The sequence below is a fragment of the Halichoerus grypus genome, chromosome 9 (assembly GCF_964656455.1).
Source record: "Halichoerus grypus chromosome 9, mHalGry1.hap1.1, whole genome shotgun sequence".
NCBI lineage: Eukaryota > Metazoa > Chordata > Mammalia > Carnivora > Phocidae > Halichoerus > Halichoerus grypus.
In genome coordinates this window covers 36810457-36827238 of record NC_135720.1, presented here as the reverse complement: position 1 = coordinate 36827238, position 16782 = coordinate 36810457, and the positions used below count along the sequence as shown (strand labels likewise).

At 36.8% G+C, this 16782-nt stretch overlaps 1 protein-coding gene and 1 non-coding gene across 2 annotated transcripts; both read left to right on the top strand.

Moving 5' to 3' along the window:
- The first annotated feature begins 5295 nt into the window (after positions 1-5295).
- CENPW (centromere protein W) lies at positions 5296-13269 on the top strand. The gene is made up of 3 exons (XM_036085437.2): positions 5296-5586; positions 11027-11140; positions 13117-13269. The coding sequence occupies exons 1-3, from the start codon at positions 5461-5463 to the stop codon at positions 13141-13143; spliced, it is 267 nt and encodes an 88-aa protein (XP_035941330.1). The 5' UTR covers positions 5296-5460; the 3' UTR covers positions 13144-13269.
- A 2451-nt stretch (positions 13270-15720) lies between these two features.
- On the top strand, positions 15721-15824 carry LOC118531464 (U6 spliceosomal RNA). Its single transcript, XR_004915213.1, has one exon. It is a non-coding gene; the product is annotated as a U6 spliceosomal RNA (small nuclear RNA).
- Positions 15825-16782: the final 958 nt, after the last annotated feature.

The following is a 16782-nucleotide window of genomic DNA, read 5'->3' as shown; positions in this document are numbered from 1 at the left end:
TAGTGTGTGTGCGTGCACATACATGTTTTTCAATATTCTTGGGGTCATACTATATTTAACTTGGTATACACATATTTTTCTCCCACTTGACATTAACATCACCTTCTTCTTTCTTTCTTTCTTTATTTTTATTGTTATGTTAATCACCATACATTACATCATTAGTTTTAGATGTAGTGTTCCATGATTCATTGTTTGTGCATAACACCCAGTGCTCCATGCAGAACGTGCCCTCTTTAATACCCATCACCAGGCTAACCCATCCTCCCACCCCCCTCCCCTCTAGAACCCTCAGTTTGTTTTTCAGAGTCCATCATCTCTCATGGTTCGTCTCCCCCTCCAATTTCCCCCCCTTCATTCTTCCCCTCCTGCTATCTTCTTCTTCTTTTTTTTTTTTCTTAACATATATTGCATTATTTGTTTCAGAGGTACAGATCTGAGATTCAACAGTCTTGCACAATTCACAGCGCTTACCAGAGCACATACCCTCCCCAGTGTCTATCACCCAATCACCCCATCCCTCCCACCCCACCCCCCACTCCAGCAACCCTCAGTTTGTTTCCTGAGATTAAGAATTCCTCATATCAGCGAGGTCATATGATACATGTCTTTCTCTGATTGACTTATTTCGCTCAGCATAACGCCCTCCAGTTCCATCCACGTCATTGCAAATGGCAAGATCTCATTCCTTTTGATGGCTGCATAATATTCCATTGTATATATATACCACATCTTCTTTATCCATTCATCTGTTGATGGACATCTTGGCTCTTTCCACAGTTTAGTTATTGTGGACATTGCTGCTATAATCATCGGGGTGCACGTACCCCTTTGGATCCCTACATTTGTATCTTTGGGGTAAATACCCAGTAGGACATCACCTTCTTCTAGACTTAATTCTTTCATAAGTGTGATTTTTAATATGGCCACAATAATAGTTAACTGAATGTATGTGTCCAAATTTCCACATTAGATATGTTTTTTAAAAATATTTTTAAAAATCTCTGGGCATAAAATGGATTTTATATTTAGGATAATTTTTGTAGGATAGGTTCTGAAAAAAATGCATCCCTATTAAAGAAAAGAATCTTAGCGGACATCAATAGATGTCACCAACAAAAAAGGCAAAAATTCTTGAAATTTATATTCATAATTGTTTCTCATATGTTAGAATAGCATGAGGGGGTGAAAATCTCTCAGTAATTTTCTTTGAGCAAGTTTTATTTCTGTAAACAGCAAAGTAAACAGCAGTAGCAAAGGGGCTTTGTGCTTTTCAAATCAGGGCAAAATTTACATTAGAAGAAGTAGTTGGGATAAAGAAGGGGATGTATTTATCTTCTAGTGTAAATGCAACTCCTGTCCACACCTTGTTCTTTCTATCTGGATTCCCTTTTACTTTCCCTGGATTTGGACTTAGGGCTGTCATCATTCAAGACACTTTCAGTTTTGGGGGAAGATTCTAGTTTTTGGGTAGGCCAATACCTGCCTTGTGATTTTTCACCCTTTGAATCAAAGGAACTTAATTACTGAAAAACCATAAAATAAAAGAAGAATGTTTTGAAAATTTAGGTTGTGATGAAATTTTCCAATGTTTTACTCCGTGAAGGTGAAAGTCTATAAAAAAAAGTTTTTTTAAAGGAAAGAAATTGAGCAGAATTTAAACACTTCTCTTCTATTTAAAGATAATATAACATATTGGAAAATGAAAATACCAGAGTTAATGCCTTAAATTTTCCACATAAACTTTTTTACTTTGGGCCACTCAAGCTCTCTGATCATTTAATCTCATGTACAATAGAAATAATAGGGTGCCTGGGTGGCTCAGTTGGTTAAGCGACTGCCTTCGGCTCAGGTCATGATCCTGGAGTCTCTGGATCAAGTCCCGCATCGGGCTCCCTGCTCGGCAGGGAGTCTGCTTCTCCCTCTGACCCTCCCCCCTCTCATGTGCTCTCTCTCATTCTCTCTCTCTCAAATAAATAAATAAAATCTTTAAAAAAAAAGAAAAAAGAAATAATAACACCCCATACCAGCCCTACAAATACCATAGTTTTGTTAAGATCAAATAAGATAATATATAGGGACATGCTTCACTACAGGGATAAATACAATTATTACCGTCATACTCTGCTTAACTATTGTTTCAAATGTGTAAAAATTTAAAAACAAAGTGTTCTCATTGTAGAAAGTATGAAAAATGCAGATAAATTGAAAGTCCTTTTTAATCCTGTTCCCTGGCTTCCACACACCTACAAAAGTGTCAAAGAGAATTACTTGTTGGAATTACTTGTTAGTTTGCTCTAACTGCACTGTCCAATATGGTAGCTACTAGTGACATGTGGCTAGGAAATGTAAATGTAAATGACATTTAAATATATTGTTAGTGACACTAGCCATATTTCAAATGCTCAATGGCCACATATTGCTACTGTATTGGACAGAGCAGATATAGACCATATCCATCACTGAAGAATGTTCTATTGAACAGTTCTACTCTAGAATCAAGTCCAGGAAGAGATCATGTAGTAAGCAGAATAATGCTCCCTCCCCCTAAAGATAGCCATGTCCTAATCTCTAGAATCTGAAAATGTTACCTTACTTGGCAAAAGAGTCTTTGCAGATGTGATTAAGGATCTTGAGAAGATTATCCTGGATTATCTGGGTAGGCCCAGTGTGATAACAAGTGTTCTTAGAAGAAGTCTGGCAGATCAAAGTCTGAAAAAGATGTGCTGATCAAAATAGAAGGTAGACTGATGTGCTTTGAAGATGGAGGAAGGGGCCTTGCGTCAAAGAATGGAAATGGCCTCTAGAAATTAGAAAAGTCAAGGAAACAGACAGTCCCCTAGAGCCTCCAGAAGGAAGGCAGCATTGTTGACACGGTGATTTTAGGAGTTCTGACCTGCAATCTGAAAGATGGTAAGTTTGTACTGTTTGAAGCCATTAAATTGGTGGTAATTTGTTACAGTCATGCTAGGAAACTAATACATACAACAATAGGTATTTCCATTCCCCTCTTAATGAATATCAACTATCTCCAATTATTTCTATAATAAATAAAGCTACAGTAACATTTTCCTATATGTAGAAGCATATATTATATGATGAAAAGTGCTATAGAGAAAAATAAACCACAGGGAGGGTTAGGATGTTCATCTCAGCAGGGATATGTGCAGTGTTATGTTGGTAAACGTTTAACAACTTTCTTTCCAGAAAACAAAAACAAAGACCCCTGATTTGTGTATTTGCCAATTCCAGTGGTGTAAATATTTTTGGCTACCAACCTAATGTCACTGAACACAGTGCTGAGAATATAAGTCAGCTTTTGCACACTGCTGGACCTGTGTATGTGTATGTGCACATGTGTGTCTAGGTATATGTGTGTGTCTAGGTATACATGTGTATACATGTGTGGAGTTTCTATTTTAAATAGGAGGTCTCTCTGATACTTGTCAGAGCAGAGACTTGAAGGAAGTGATAGAGACGCTTATGCAAATAAATGAGGAAAAAGTATTCTTGGCAGAGGGAATAGTAAGTGCACCTGATGGGGGAGTGTTTGGTGTATTTAATGGATTTCAGGTGTATCTGAAGGCTATCAAGGATGCTAATACAGCTGGAGGAGAGTGAGTTGCTTAATTGTGGGAGATAAGGTCAAACGGTTCATTGTGCATTTGTAAGTGTGTTTGTACTTGGAGGGCAGGTAAGGCCTCAAAAGTCATTGTAGGAACTTTTATTTTGATAGAAATGGAAGGGGCTTGAGGAGAAGAGTGACATAATCTGAGTTAAACCTGGCTCTTCTCTTGAGGATAAAGAGAAACAGGCTGAGGCACAGTCAGGAGGGTGTTGCAATAATCCAAGTAAGAAATGATGGTGACTTGGCCAAAAGTGATCAGAGACTGCAAATAGAACTGACAAAATTTGATGAAAGATTCAGTGTGGGGTGATAAAAAGAGAGGAGCCAAGGATGATTCCAAGATTTTAGTTTGAGTAATTGGAAAAATGGAAGTACCATCAGCTGTAATAGGGAAGTTGGTGTAAGGAGCAGGTTTGGGATATAGGGACTTATCAAGAGCTAATTTTGGATGTGTTAAATTTAAGATGACTTAAAATTCCAGTCCAGTGGAGAATTGGATATGCATGTCTGATTAGGGAAGAGAATTAGCTGGAGATGGCTAGAGAGCTGAGGAGAAATGCAAGGGAATATTCTAATAATGCACAATGGACCACAGGAGGGAGAATAAGGAGTAGAGAAGGGTTGGTGGCCTGGTAGGGATAGAAAGAAAGAGACTGCTATCCCATCTAAGTGGCATCTAAGAATTATTGGATTTGGAACACTGGAAGGAGTGAGTTGAAAAGATAGATGAGGTTGAAGAGTGAGACAACTGATTGAGAATATGGAAGGGTATGGTATTTGGTAACGATATGCCCTAGTGTACGACTGCAGGTGTGAATGATAAGATATCATCATTGGCAGAGAGGAGGTCTTGGAAATGGGAGGCCAGATAGTGGAAGGATCATCTGTGTGGATATTGAAATCACAATAATTACTACAGGTATAGTATAACATAGATAATTACAATGAACATCACAGTGATCTCAGTGCGGTCCTCAAACTAGGAGTACCAACAGGACCTACTTGTTAGAAATGCAAATTCTCAAGTCCCATACATTTCTATTCAATCAGAAACCCTCAGAGTGGGGCTTCATCTGATACATAATGAAGTTTAGGGACTACTTGTACTGATAGCACAGAAGATAGATAAAGTTAATTGCTTGGAGAAATAGCAAGGGTTTCAAAGAGGTAGCATTTAAACTATATCTGAAGTAATTGCAAGGTTAAGTGCAGGGGCCTTAACATGAAAGGGAGCTGCGTTTCTAAAAAAACAGCAAAAAAGCTAGAATCATGAAAGGACTTCAAGTAAGATCAAGTGAAATTACGTAAAAGTGTAAATTGTTAGCTATTAATATTAGAAAATCATGCCTTGCTATGAAGGCATTGGTTCTTTAGGAATCCTGATAAAACATCACAAACTTCTATTCATCTACTTCTTAGTCCACCGGTATTAGGCTCAATATATAGAATAAGTGTAACTGCCTTGGCATGCCAGCATTTTCCAGTTTCTCAACACTCCTGTGAAATACAGGAGAAATACTTCCAAAGCGCAGGTACAATACAAATGGCGATTAAAGGAAGCCTCGGACCTTTAAGGACATCACAGGGTCCCCACCGAGGGTGTTTTCTATGAACAGCCGGCACTCCGGGGGCGGGGCTTGCGCCAGGCTGACGTCACTACCGAGCGCCGGGCGCTCTCTTTCGGCGGCGGATTCAAACGTTTGGGCGGGGGTTTTGGGGCCTGAAGAAGCGGCGTAGCGGCTGAGTTGTTCCTGCTGTTGACTCCGGTGTGAATTTCTGTGCAGTCCCGGGAGGATCTCGGAAGCTAAGGAGGCTGGTGCCTGAGGGAGAGAATGGCGTTCTCGACCACAGTCTCGCAGAGAAAGCATATAAAACGGAAGGCTCCCCGGGGCTTTCTTAAGCGCGTCTTCAAGCGACAGAAGCCTCACCTTCGCCTAGAGACAAGTGGCGACTTATTGGTGAGATTCTGTCCCTTCTTTGGCTGGGAGTGGAGCAAGAGGGAGGTAGAGGAAATAAACCCCAGCTTTTATTTCGCCACCCCTAGCACCGTCAGGCCTACGTTTAAGGTGTTTCCAGCAATGACGAGGCAGGTTTGCCCCCGCCTGACTGGTCGGTTCATATTCCTGACGCTTAGTTGCCTGGGGCCCTCTGAAATGTAGATATCCGGACCTTTTTTTTTTTTTTTAACGGGAGGCTATTAGCCATATCATCTTAAGGGGGAAAACTAACTTAAGTTTCTGCTTATGGCTTTTAAATATCACTTTTCCAGAGCATAGTCTGGTACTGCGCTTAGTGTACTTGCGAAAGTTGTGAAAGATACAGTTTAAAAAAAAATAACTTTTTGAATTCAGGCAAGGTCCTATTTATTGAACTATTGTAAAAGGCATTACTGACATGCCTCTTACGTGGGTGCCTCTTTCTTTGCCTTCCTCCTTTTTTTATGTTGTTAACCAAACATCTTTCCCTATTTCCCATACTTTAGCTTAGTTATTAAAGAACCCTAATTCAAGTTTACTTGTTAGTATGTTTTCAACTGTGAATTCATTTTCCTAGACAAATAGAGCACCTGTTAGTGAATATTCAAGGCAAACCACGAAAGCTTGTTTATCTGACTCATAATTCCTGCAGCATAATGCTCACTTAATAGCCATAACTAAACCACTGTATATTTCTGTGTTGAAATAAATTTGGAGTTTTTATGTTGAATGCCTGGAACATGTATTTCTCTAGCAGAATAAACACTCTTTCCCTACGTTTAAACCATGAGACACCTCCTCCCTTTTGTCACAAGAGCTTTTTGAATAAAGGAGCCATTATACGTGGGCACCTAATTTCCAGGAAATCAAGGTAAAGAATTGTTGGTAGCCAGGGCATAGGGCATGGAGAATGTCTTCAAATGCATTATGCATCTGTTCTTAAGCTACATTGGGTTTTTCCAACTCTCTTCTCTACAGCCTCCCCAAGTTCACTACTGCCTTCCCATCTGTTGCCTGCAAGTGCAGCATTTCTTTTTGCTACACTACTATAGAATTGTCTTTACTTTTCCATTATTTGGTCTCTGAAGCCAAAACAGCTGTCTTGGAAATGTAGTTCTTCTACTGTCTCCTGCCCTTCATTTCTTAAACCCTGTAGGGAAAGACAATATAGTTGACCTTTGAACCACCCTTGAATGACCCCTCTAACCCCCCACAGTTGAAAATCCGTGTATATCTTTTGGCTCCCCCAAGAACTTAACTAATAGCCTATTGTTGACCAGAGCCTTACTGATAACATAAAACAGTTGATTAACACGTATTTTGTAAATGTATACTGTATTCTTACAGTAGTGTAAGATGGAGAAAAGAAAATGTTAAGAAAATCACAAAGAGAAATGCATTTACAGTACTGTATTAATAAAAAGAAAAAAATTTTTCAAGGGTCAACCTGTGCCTACTGTTTTGAATGCCCCCGCCCAGTGGTGATAAAGGTAACCTAAGTGAACTGGATTAAATGAAATTGATCTGCAGAACATTTTCAGGAATTTATTCTGGAGTTTTCATTGGAGCTGGGGTTCTAAATGGAGAGGAAACGTACCTGCTCAGGAATATCTAGGAGATTACCAGCTGGTATAGATTGTTTGGCAGAAATTTCTCAAGTAGAGTCCTCCCACATCCACAGCTGTCTGCCTCAAAGCGATCCATGGACACCTGGGCTCTATTGTGGAGTGGGATTGGGATCCAGGTGGTGTGGGAAAGAAAAGGAGTTGCAGTGGTAGGGGAAAGGAAGTTCTTTCTGTTGGCACCTATTCCTAGGTTGTATGCTCATCTTTGACTTGCGTTGGTTCTCTTACTGTCTTGTATATGCCATGCATCACCCTGGTTTCTTTGCTTATGGTTTCCTGCTCACCTTTGACACTTCGTAATCTTACCCAGGCAATTGTCCCACATCATCCATAAACTTCTCTACAATTAAGGCAGTCTGTTTTGATCTCTTTTTTTCTGAACTTTGATAGCAGTATAAGAGTTACATCATAGAATTTAGCTATTGAGACTCTGACACTGTTTTGTAAGTTTCATATGTCGTTTTGTCTCCCGGTGTGGTACGCAGCTTTTTGAGAGGAAGGAACCATACAGATCTCCTTTTTGTGTCTCTCATTATCTTTAATACAAAACTAATCTACTTTTATGCTGTCTTTTGTTATATTGTATTTCTTTGCCTGAAGATGACCTCATTCTACTCCACTTGGCAAACTCCAATTTCAAAATCCAGTTCAAATGCCAGCCACTTCCTGAGTCTTCCTTAATCTGAGAACCAACTTTATCTTTATCCTCTATTGTCACATGTTTGCCTTTAATTTCTTATGGGTTTGGTTCTCTCATCGGATGGGAACTTTGAGTTGGGAATTTTTTGTATTTCTAATGTTCGGCATAATACTTTGAATATTATGAGTGTACAAATAATGTTGGGAATGCATTGTAACTAATGTGGGTTGATTGTTATTTCTAACATTTTACTCATAATTTATGTTATTTCATAGTTCTTTTGCACCAGCTTTTTGTTTTGTTTTACGCTTTATTTGATTGTATATCTCCAGGGCCAGTACTGGTGAGTACATCTGTTAATCTGAATAAATTGTTCAGCTTTCTCATGGCTCAGTTGGTTTTCAGATTTCTCACTGAGGAAATATCTGGATGCTTATGGTTTATGTAAAACTCAAAAGTCCTATGATGAAGGGAGGAGGAAATCAGACTGGCCCAGTGTTTTGGTCAATTGACACTGTTAAGGAATGGATATTTCTTTGTAAATTATCTTTTGATTTACCTTTCAAGCAAGGTGATTTTTTTTTTCCCAAGTAAATTTTTGATGGAATGGCCTTTTTCAAGTTTGAATGTCTAGCTGAATACCTTAAAATTTGTTTTTGTTTTGACTATTTTAATTTAACCCTTAGTGCAGGGGTGCCTGGGTGGCTCAGATGGTTGAGCATCCAACTCTTGATTTCGGCTCAGGTTGTGATCTCAGGGTCATGAGATCGAGCCACACTTGGGGCTCTGTGTTCAACAGGGAGTCTGCTTGAGCTTCTCTCCTTCTGCCTCTCTCTGCCCCCCACGAGCTCTCTAAAATAAATAAATCTTATTTATTTATTTATTTGGCAGAGAGAGACACAGCGAGAGAGGGAACACAAGCAGGGGGAGTGGGAGAGGGAGAAGCAGGCTTCCCGCAGAGCAGGGATCCCGATGCGGGGCTTGATCCCAGGACATTGGGATCATGACCTGAGCCGAAGGCAGCTGCTTAACTACTGAGCCACCCAGGTGCCCCTAAAATAAATAAATCTTAAAGAACCCAAAAAACCTTAGTTTGTGCATTTGAGTGGCACCACTCAATTAACAGTTTTATGAGAGAGGATTAGGTTGCTTAAAAAAATTCTATGACAGTCAAAAAGTAATATTAATTTGTCTCAGTACCTATGGCTCATGCTTATGAAGAGGAAAAGACTTTCCATATAGGTTAATAGGGTGAACTAAGTCTCAAAACGGTGTGGTTTTTTTTGTTTTTTCCCTTTTCATTTTTTCAAAATTGAAGTATAGTTGATGCACAACATAGTGATCAACAAGTTTGTATGGTATGCTCACCACAAGTGTAGCTACCACTACCATACGAGGCTATTACAATACATTGACTATATTCCCTAAGCTGTGCCTTTTATTCCCATGACTTATTCATTCCAATGGCTTATTCATTCTGTAACTGGAGGCTTGTATCTCCTATACCTCTAAACCCATTTTGCCCATCCCCCCCCCCCCCCCCACTGCTCTCCCCTCCAACACCCATCAATTCTCTAAAACAGTGGGTGTGGTTTATTTGGGATTGACTAAAAAAATTTTTTTTTTGTCTAATTCGGGGAGATATGGAGGGATCTTTTGTTCATGCAATGATAATTGTTGACTACGTATTGTGTCATGGACTAAAGATCACTGAAGATATAATGTTGGGGAAGATAAACATAGTTCTTATCCTTGTATTTGATTGAGGAAGACATGAGAAATTGCTGCATGGTGTATGTAGTATGTGCAGTGGTAGGAAGTTCAGGGTGCATAACAGATATTGGGGGGAATTTGACTTTTCAGAGAAGTTTACAAACTAGTAGAATGCCTGTAGGCAAGGTTTCATTTGAATATGGAAAGAAGTTCAAAAGACTTACTATAGAACTGTAAGCTGAGAGATGAAACTGGAAAAGTCTAGTCAAGTGGGGTTTAGTATTGGAATTTATCTTGGGCATATCTGGAAGCTATTTATCTTTAGAAGTAGGAAATCTAGATTAACAGGAAATTGTGCCATGTTACGGAATGTTTTTGCTGCAATAGGAAATGGGATGTCCTTGGAAGTTTAAAAAAGAATTGAATAACATGGTATTACATAATCAGAATTGGGTGCTTTACCCTAGAGTTCTTGTAAGAATTAAAGAAGACCGTGCATCAAAAAAGTACCAAAGGAAGATGTCTTCCATAGGTTCTTTATCTTATTAAATTTAAATTCCCAAAGTCCTATTTTTTCCAGATATCAGTAAAACATTCTTCAACATCTATAACCATCCACTAAAGATTTCTGCATAATATTTAAATTTAAAACACCACATTACCTAGTTATTTAATGTTTAGTAAACTGTGGGGGAGTGGTTGTGTGCAGTACACATAGTGAATATTAGATGAGTATTCTAACTGCAAAGAACATGTAATATATAAATCACCAGTATATTAAAGATATTATCTAATTGTACCTAAATAATTAATATTTATTATTTATCTGCTTATATTATCCATTTTAATTTCTTAAGAGCCTCAAAGATTATTAATAGTAGATATGATTATTTTGATATGTTGGATGACCTGTAACTTGACCTTTATATATATACTTTTCACTCCAGTAAAGTTAACATTTCAATTATTAACATGGTTTTGAATAGATTATTTCAAATTAAATATCTGGTTAAAAAATCTTCAACCCATGGATTGTAGAATGAGAGATGATTAGCATTAAACAGTTGGTGATATGTTTTGTTTTTAAATTTTGGGGAAATCCCATTATGAATTTAAATTTATTTGGAATTGGAAGCAAGAATATTTGCTAGTTAATAGAGTCCTACATAAGCTTTGTAATTATGCTTTACAATAATGTTATTATCTATGGCCTTTGGTCAGCCTTATATATAGCCTTGGTTTATGTTTGCAGTAACTAAGTCTCTTTTGTATGGAATTTACGTTGGACTTATAGTAAATTGAATTCTGTGTTACTTTAAATAAAAGTGAATTGACTTAAGCACACTAGTAAATTTACAGCAAATTTTGGAATCTTTTTAAAAATCATTATTTCAAAGCATCAGTGTTTGAGTTTAAAAATCCTTTCGAATTTTCTCTTTTAAAGGTGCATCTGAATTGTTTACTGTTTGTTCATCGGTTAGCAGAAGAGTCCAGAATGAATGCTTTTGAGAATAAGTGTGGAGTCATTAAAAAGGAGCATGTACAGGCTGCAGCAAAGGTAAAATCTGACTTTCTTTTCTTGAGCAAGAATTAACTTAAAAAAATATCATCTAGTATATCATTTCTGTCTGCTTTGGATTCCTTATTCAGCTTTGTTGACTGATGTTTTGCTCCCCCCCCACAATTATGCTGGCATCCTGGTATAGTTAACAACAGAGTTGGCACGGATGCTAACCAGTTATCAGCTGCTGTTTCCCTAGCAGTGTAACTCTTGCCTAGGTACATGGCAACCTAGGCAGCTGCCTACAGCTGGGGGATGTTTGGCTTTTTATGTTATTGGGTTTAATTATGGAGATTTTCTTTTTCTATATGTATATATTATGGATTTCTGATGGAAAGATTTATGGCCACTGCTTTATCATTACTTAAGGGAAATGAATGTTTGGCTGCTAACCTGTATGATTTATAGTAGGCTGTATATAGTTGAGAAGGTTTATCACCTTGAAATTTATGAAAACTTCTTGATCATTTTAAGTTTTCCTAATTACTTGTTTTGAGATTTGAGTGACTTATGAATCAGATCACTTATATAAGCGGAGAAAGTTGCTTCTTACTGGTATTTCTATATAATGTAAGAATATGATGCCTAGGATGGTTTTTTCTAAATATGTCTCCAAGATTATTATTTTCATTTGATTTTAATAGATGGCCCACCAAAAAAGTTTTGGGGGTCAGATAAATTTAGATGACCTACTGTATCTCTTTGAATAGTCACAATGTTATATAGAGAGCTTTGTTTCTAAAATAATATGCAAGAAACTGGCAACCATGGTTGACTGGGGGATGATGTGGGAGAGCGATTTATTTTTGACAGTCTACCTCTTTGTAGACTTTTGTTTAATTTTTTTTTATTTTGAAATAATTATAGACTCACAGAAGATGCAAAAATAATAGAGTTCCCATGTACCTCTTATCCAGCCTTCCACAATGCTGTCATCTTTAAATATAGTTACGTAAGGTTTATGAAAGTTTATGAGAAGCAGAGGTAAATAAACTTGTCGAACTCTGTTTAACTTAGCATCTTAAAGATTTGGGTGCATAATATACTCAGCAAATTTGAGTATGTCGTACTTTCTTTTGTAGTGCTCATGCTAACATGTAGAACCAGAGAAGTACAAGTACTGGCCTGGGATATAGACCTATTTGATGGTCTTTGTGGAAGCTTAGAAATGTGTATGCCCTGGTACTTTTTTAGGGGCTTCAACTTTGCTTATATTCCAATATGTTTCTAGACTATTAAAGGCAATATAAGTTGTTTTTTTTTTTTTAGGTAGAAGTAAGGCTTAAGAGCTTGTAGAGTATATGTGCGTATTTTAAATTTAGGTTTTTTATTATAGGTGTAGTTACCTATAAGTAGGTAAGTTCTTTAAAAAAATTTCTGGATATATTCTGGTCTACTGCTTCCAGTCTTTTATAGCTAAAGATCTGATTTTATTTTATTTTCTCATGGGCTATATGTTTTGAAAATTGTCTACCTAATGAGTTAAAATTTTAAGAATATAATGACTAGTCTTTGTCTCTAAATTGATATAATTCTAGCTCAAATATAAGAAATTTGGTGTTGCAGTGGATTTGTATTGCCTTATAGTTGTTAATGCCTGATTTATAATAGGATTTTTGACTTTTGGAAAATTCTTTAACTCCCTAGATTACTAAATTGTCTACAAACCTCAAGTTGGGAACCACTGATCTGGGTACTTTTGGCTTACATTTGAAGAAATTGACAGTCAGAAGTGACTATAAAACCAGATTTTGAGAATTGCTTTTTTCACATTTTTTGATAGAAGTGGACTATTTTAGGGGAAGTCTAGGACCATTTATAAGGCAAAAGATTCCATAATCACCTTCCAAATTGGGTTTTATAAACTCAGTCTTGCATATTATGCACATAAGATGATCTAACTTTTTGTTGAGGAATTCTGTTTTATTTGCCTTGGGTATAATATGAATCTTCATTTTTTCCCCCCCTCACAGGTAATTCTAAAGAAGAGCAGAGGTTAGAAGTCAAAGAACACATTTTTGAAAATTATATGATGTATTATTTTAGGTGATAACAGACCGTGAAAGTACTTTTTACATATCCATTAAGATTGTGTATTATTAAAATATTAAATATTGACTAGTTGAGGGATGTGTGTATTTGTATATATATATATATATATATATATATTTTTTTTTTTTTTTTTACTGATTCTGGAATATCTCAAACACATATATAACTTTTTTTTTTTTTGAGGAATTGTTTCTTTTTAATGGCCTCATTTTACTTCCATTTTGTTGGTGTTACGAACGTTTTACATAACAAAAATGACATTTTACATATGTAGTAGTTTGAAGAGATGTGTTAGAATTGTTTATAAGGATTTAGATTTAGTTACAGTTAACTATGGAATCAATTTAATTTCTGAAGAAAGACAATGTGCAGTCAATCTAGGTACATTTTAATACTGATTTTAACTATTTAATGCTGTCACATAAGCAATGCAATTTTTACTTTATACCATTATTGACATTTCTCAACTAGAAACATCAGCAAGGTGTTTTCAAAACCTGTTTCTCTTTACAAGCCAAAAAAAAATAGTAGAGCAGACTGACTTATTTTAAGTAGGTTTAATAGATGGGTGTTTCATTTCCCCTAAGGAGTCCTTTAGAAGTTTATTGTGTATTATCTGATAGTTATTTTTATTTTTATTCCCCAGTGGTTACATCTTAAATAGTTATAGTATAACCCAAACCAGGAATTTGATATTAGCACCATGTGGGTGTAATACTGTACCATTTTATCATGTGTAACCACCACTATAGTCAAGATACAGAACTATTTCATCACCAGAAAGTTCTCCATCATGCTGTCCTATAATTAACATTTAGCCTTCTATGGACACCCCTCCCCTCCAATCCCTAAGCCCTGGCAATCACTAATCTCTTCTCCAGCTCTATAATTTTATCATTTTAAATGGAATCATACAGGTAATGACTTTTGGGGATTCCCCCCCACTCAGCATAACTTCCTTGAGATCCATCCAAGTTGTTGTATGTAGCAGTTCCTTTTTATTACTGAATTGTATTCCCTGGTATTTATGTACCACAGTTTCTGCAGCTATGCACCCATTGTAGGGCATTTTGATTATTTCCAGTTTTTGGCTATTATGAATAAAGCTTCTATGAACCAATGTGTACAAGTTTTTATACAGATAAAAGTTTTCATTTCTCTAGGATAAATGCCTGGGAGTGTGATTGCTGGGTTGAATGGTAAGTTTATCTTTAGTTTTTTAAAAAGAAATGGCCATGGGGTGCCTGGGTGGCTCAGTTGGTTAAGCGACTGCCTTCGGCTCAGGTCATGATCCTGGAGTCCCTGGATCGAGTCCCGCATCGGGCTCCCTGCTCGGCGGGGAGCCTGCTTCTCCCTCTAACCCTGCCCCCTCTCATGTACTCTCTCTCTCTCATTCTCGCTCTCTCAAATAAATAAATAAATCTTAAAAAAAAAAAAAAAAAAAAGAAATGGCCAAACTGTTTTCCAGAATGGCTGTACCATTTATATTCTCATCAGCAATTTATGAGAGATCCAGTTTCTTCACATTCTCATAAACATTTGGTATTGTTATTTTTTATTTTAAGCTGCTCTTATGGGAGTGTGTCTCATGTTTTTTTCCATTTCCCTAATGGCTAATGATGTACATATTTTCATGCTTATTTCTCATCCATTTTTCCTCTTTGGTAAAATGTTTCTTCATTTCTTTTGTCTGTTTTCTATTTGGATTGTTTGTTTTTCCAATGTTGAATTCTAAGAGTTCTTTATTCTAGGTATAGTCATTTGTCAGATATGTGGTTTGCAATATTTTTTTTTCTGTTGCCTTTACCCTCTTAACAGGGTCTTGTGAAGATCAACAGTTTTTAATTTTGATGAAGCCCATCTTAATTGGGTCCCCCCCGCCCCCGCCATGGTATTGGTGTAATGTTTAAGGACTCTTAACCAAGCCCTTGGTCCTGAAGATTTTCTCCTATATTATTATTATTTTTTTTTTTTTACAAGTTTTATAGTTTTACATTTAAGTCTGATCTATTTTGAGCTAATTTTTTTTTTTAAAGATTTTATTTATTTATTTGACAGAGAGAGACACAGCGAGAGAGGGAACACGAGCAGGGGGAGTGGGAGAGGGAGAAGCAGACTTCCCTCGGAGCAGGGAGCCCGACGCGGGGCGATCCCAGGACCCTGGGATCATGACCTGAGCCGAAGGCAGACGCTTAACAACTGAGCCACCCAGTGCCCCTATTTTGAGCTAATTTTTATATGAGGTATGAGGTTTAGGTCAAGATTTATTTTGTTGTCTGTAGATACTATTTCAGCACCATTAGTTTGAAAAGACTGTATCTCCTCCATTGAAGATCTTTTGCACTTTTGTCACAAATCTGTTAGTCATACTTGTGTGGGCTGTTCCTGAGTTCTCTGTTCCATTACTTTGTCTGAGTCCCTCCACCAATAACACATAGTTTTTATTACTGTGGCTATATAATCAGTCTTGAAATCAGGTAGAGTGATTCTTCTCACATGATTCTTGTTCAGAATTGTTTTGGCTTGTACTGGCTTCCAGAGCACATATACTAAAATCGGAATGATACAGAGATTAGCATGGCCCCTGCGCAAGGATAACTTGCAGATTCTTGAAGCATTCCATGTTTTTAAATGGTTATCAGAGATAAAGACTTAAATGCTTGTTGAAAACTGGTAAGAAAAAAAATTGTTTTGGCTCTTCTAGTTCCTTTGCCTTTCCATATAAATTTTAGAATGATTTTGTTTGTATCTACAAAAAAAAATCTTGCCAGAATTTTGATAGGAATTGCATCAAACCTGTGTGTCAATTTGGGGAGAATTGGCATCATTACTATGTTAAGGGTTCCAGTCCATGGGTATGGAATGTCTCTGTTTATTTACGTCTTTGATTTCTTCATCATTGTCCTGTAGATTTCACTTTTTATCATTTCCTTTCTGTTTAGAGAACTTCCTTTTGTTATTCTTTTAGGGTAGGGCTGCTGGTGACAAATTTTCTTCATTTCCTTCATCTGAGAATGTCTTGATTTCCCCATCATTCCTGAAACATATTTTCACTGGATAGAGAATTCTGGTTTGACTGTTCTTTTGTATTTGAAAAATGTTATATCATTTCCTTTTGGCTTCCATGCTCCTTGATGAAAAAAAGTGTAATTAATACATTGTTTCTCTGGCTACATTCAAGATTTTTGTTTTATGTCTTCGTTTAGAAGTTTGATATGATGTGCTGTGGCATGGATATCTTTGCATATATCCTATTTGGAGGTCACACTGTGAATCTGTGTGTGTGTGTTTTTTTTTTTTTTGCCAAATTTGGGTAATTTTCAGTCATTGCTTTTTTGAATACTTTTTAGCCCCATCCATCTTCTCTTCTGGGTCTCTAATGACATAAATGTCAGATTTTTTTTTTTTTTTTTTAAGTTCCATAAATTCCTGAGGCCTTTTTTTGGGAAGGGGGGGTGTCTATTTTCTCATAGATTGGGTAATTTCTATGTTCTGTCTTCTAGTTCACTGGTTATTTCTTCTGTTTCCCTATTCAGTTGTCCCATTTTTTTTTTCCAGTTTAATAATAAAGTTTAATAACTTTTTAA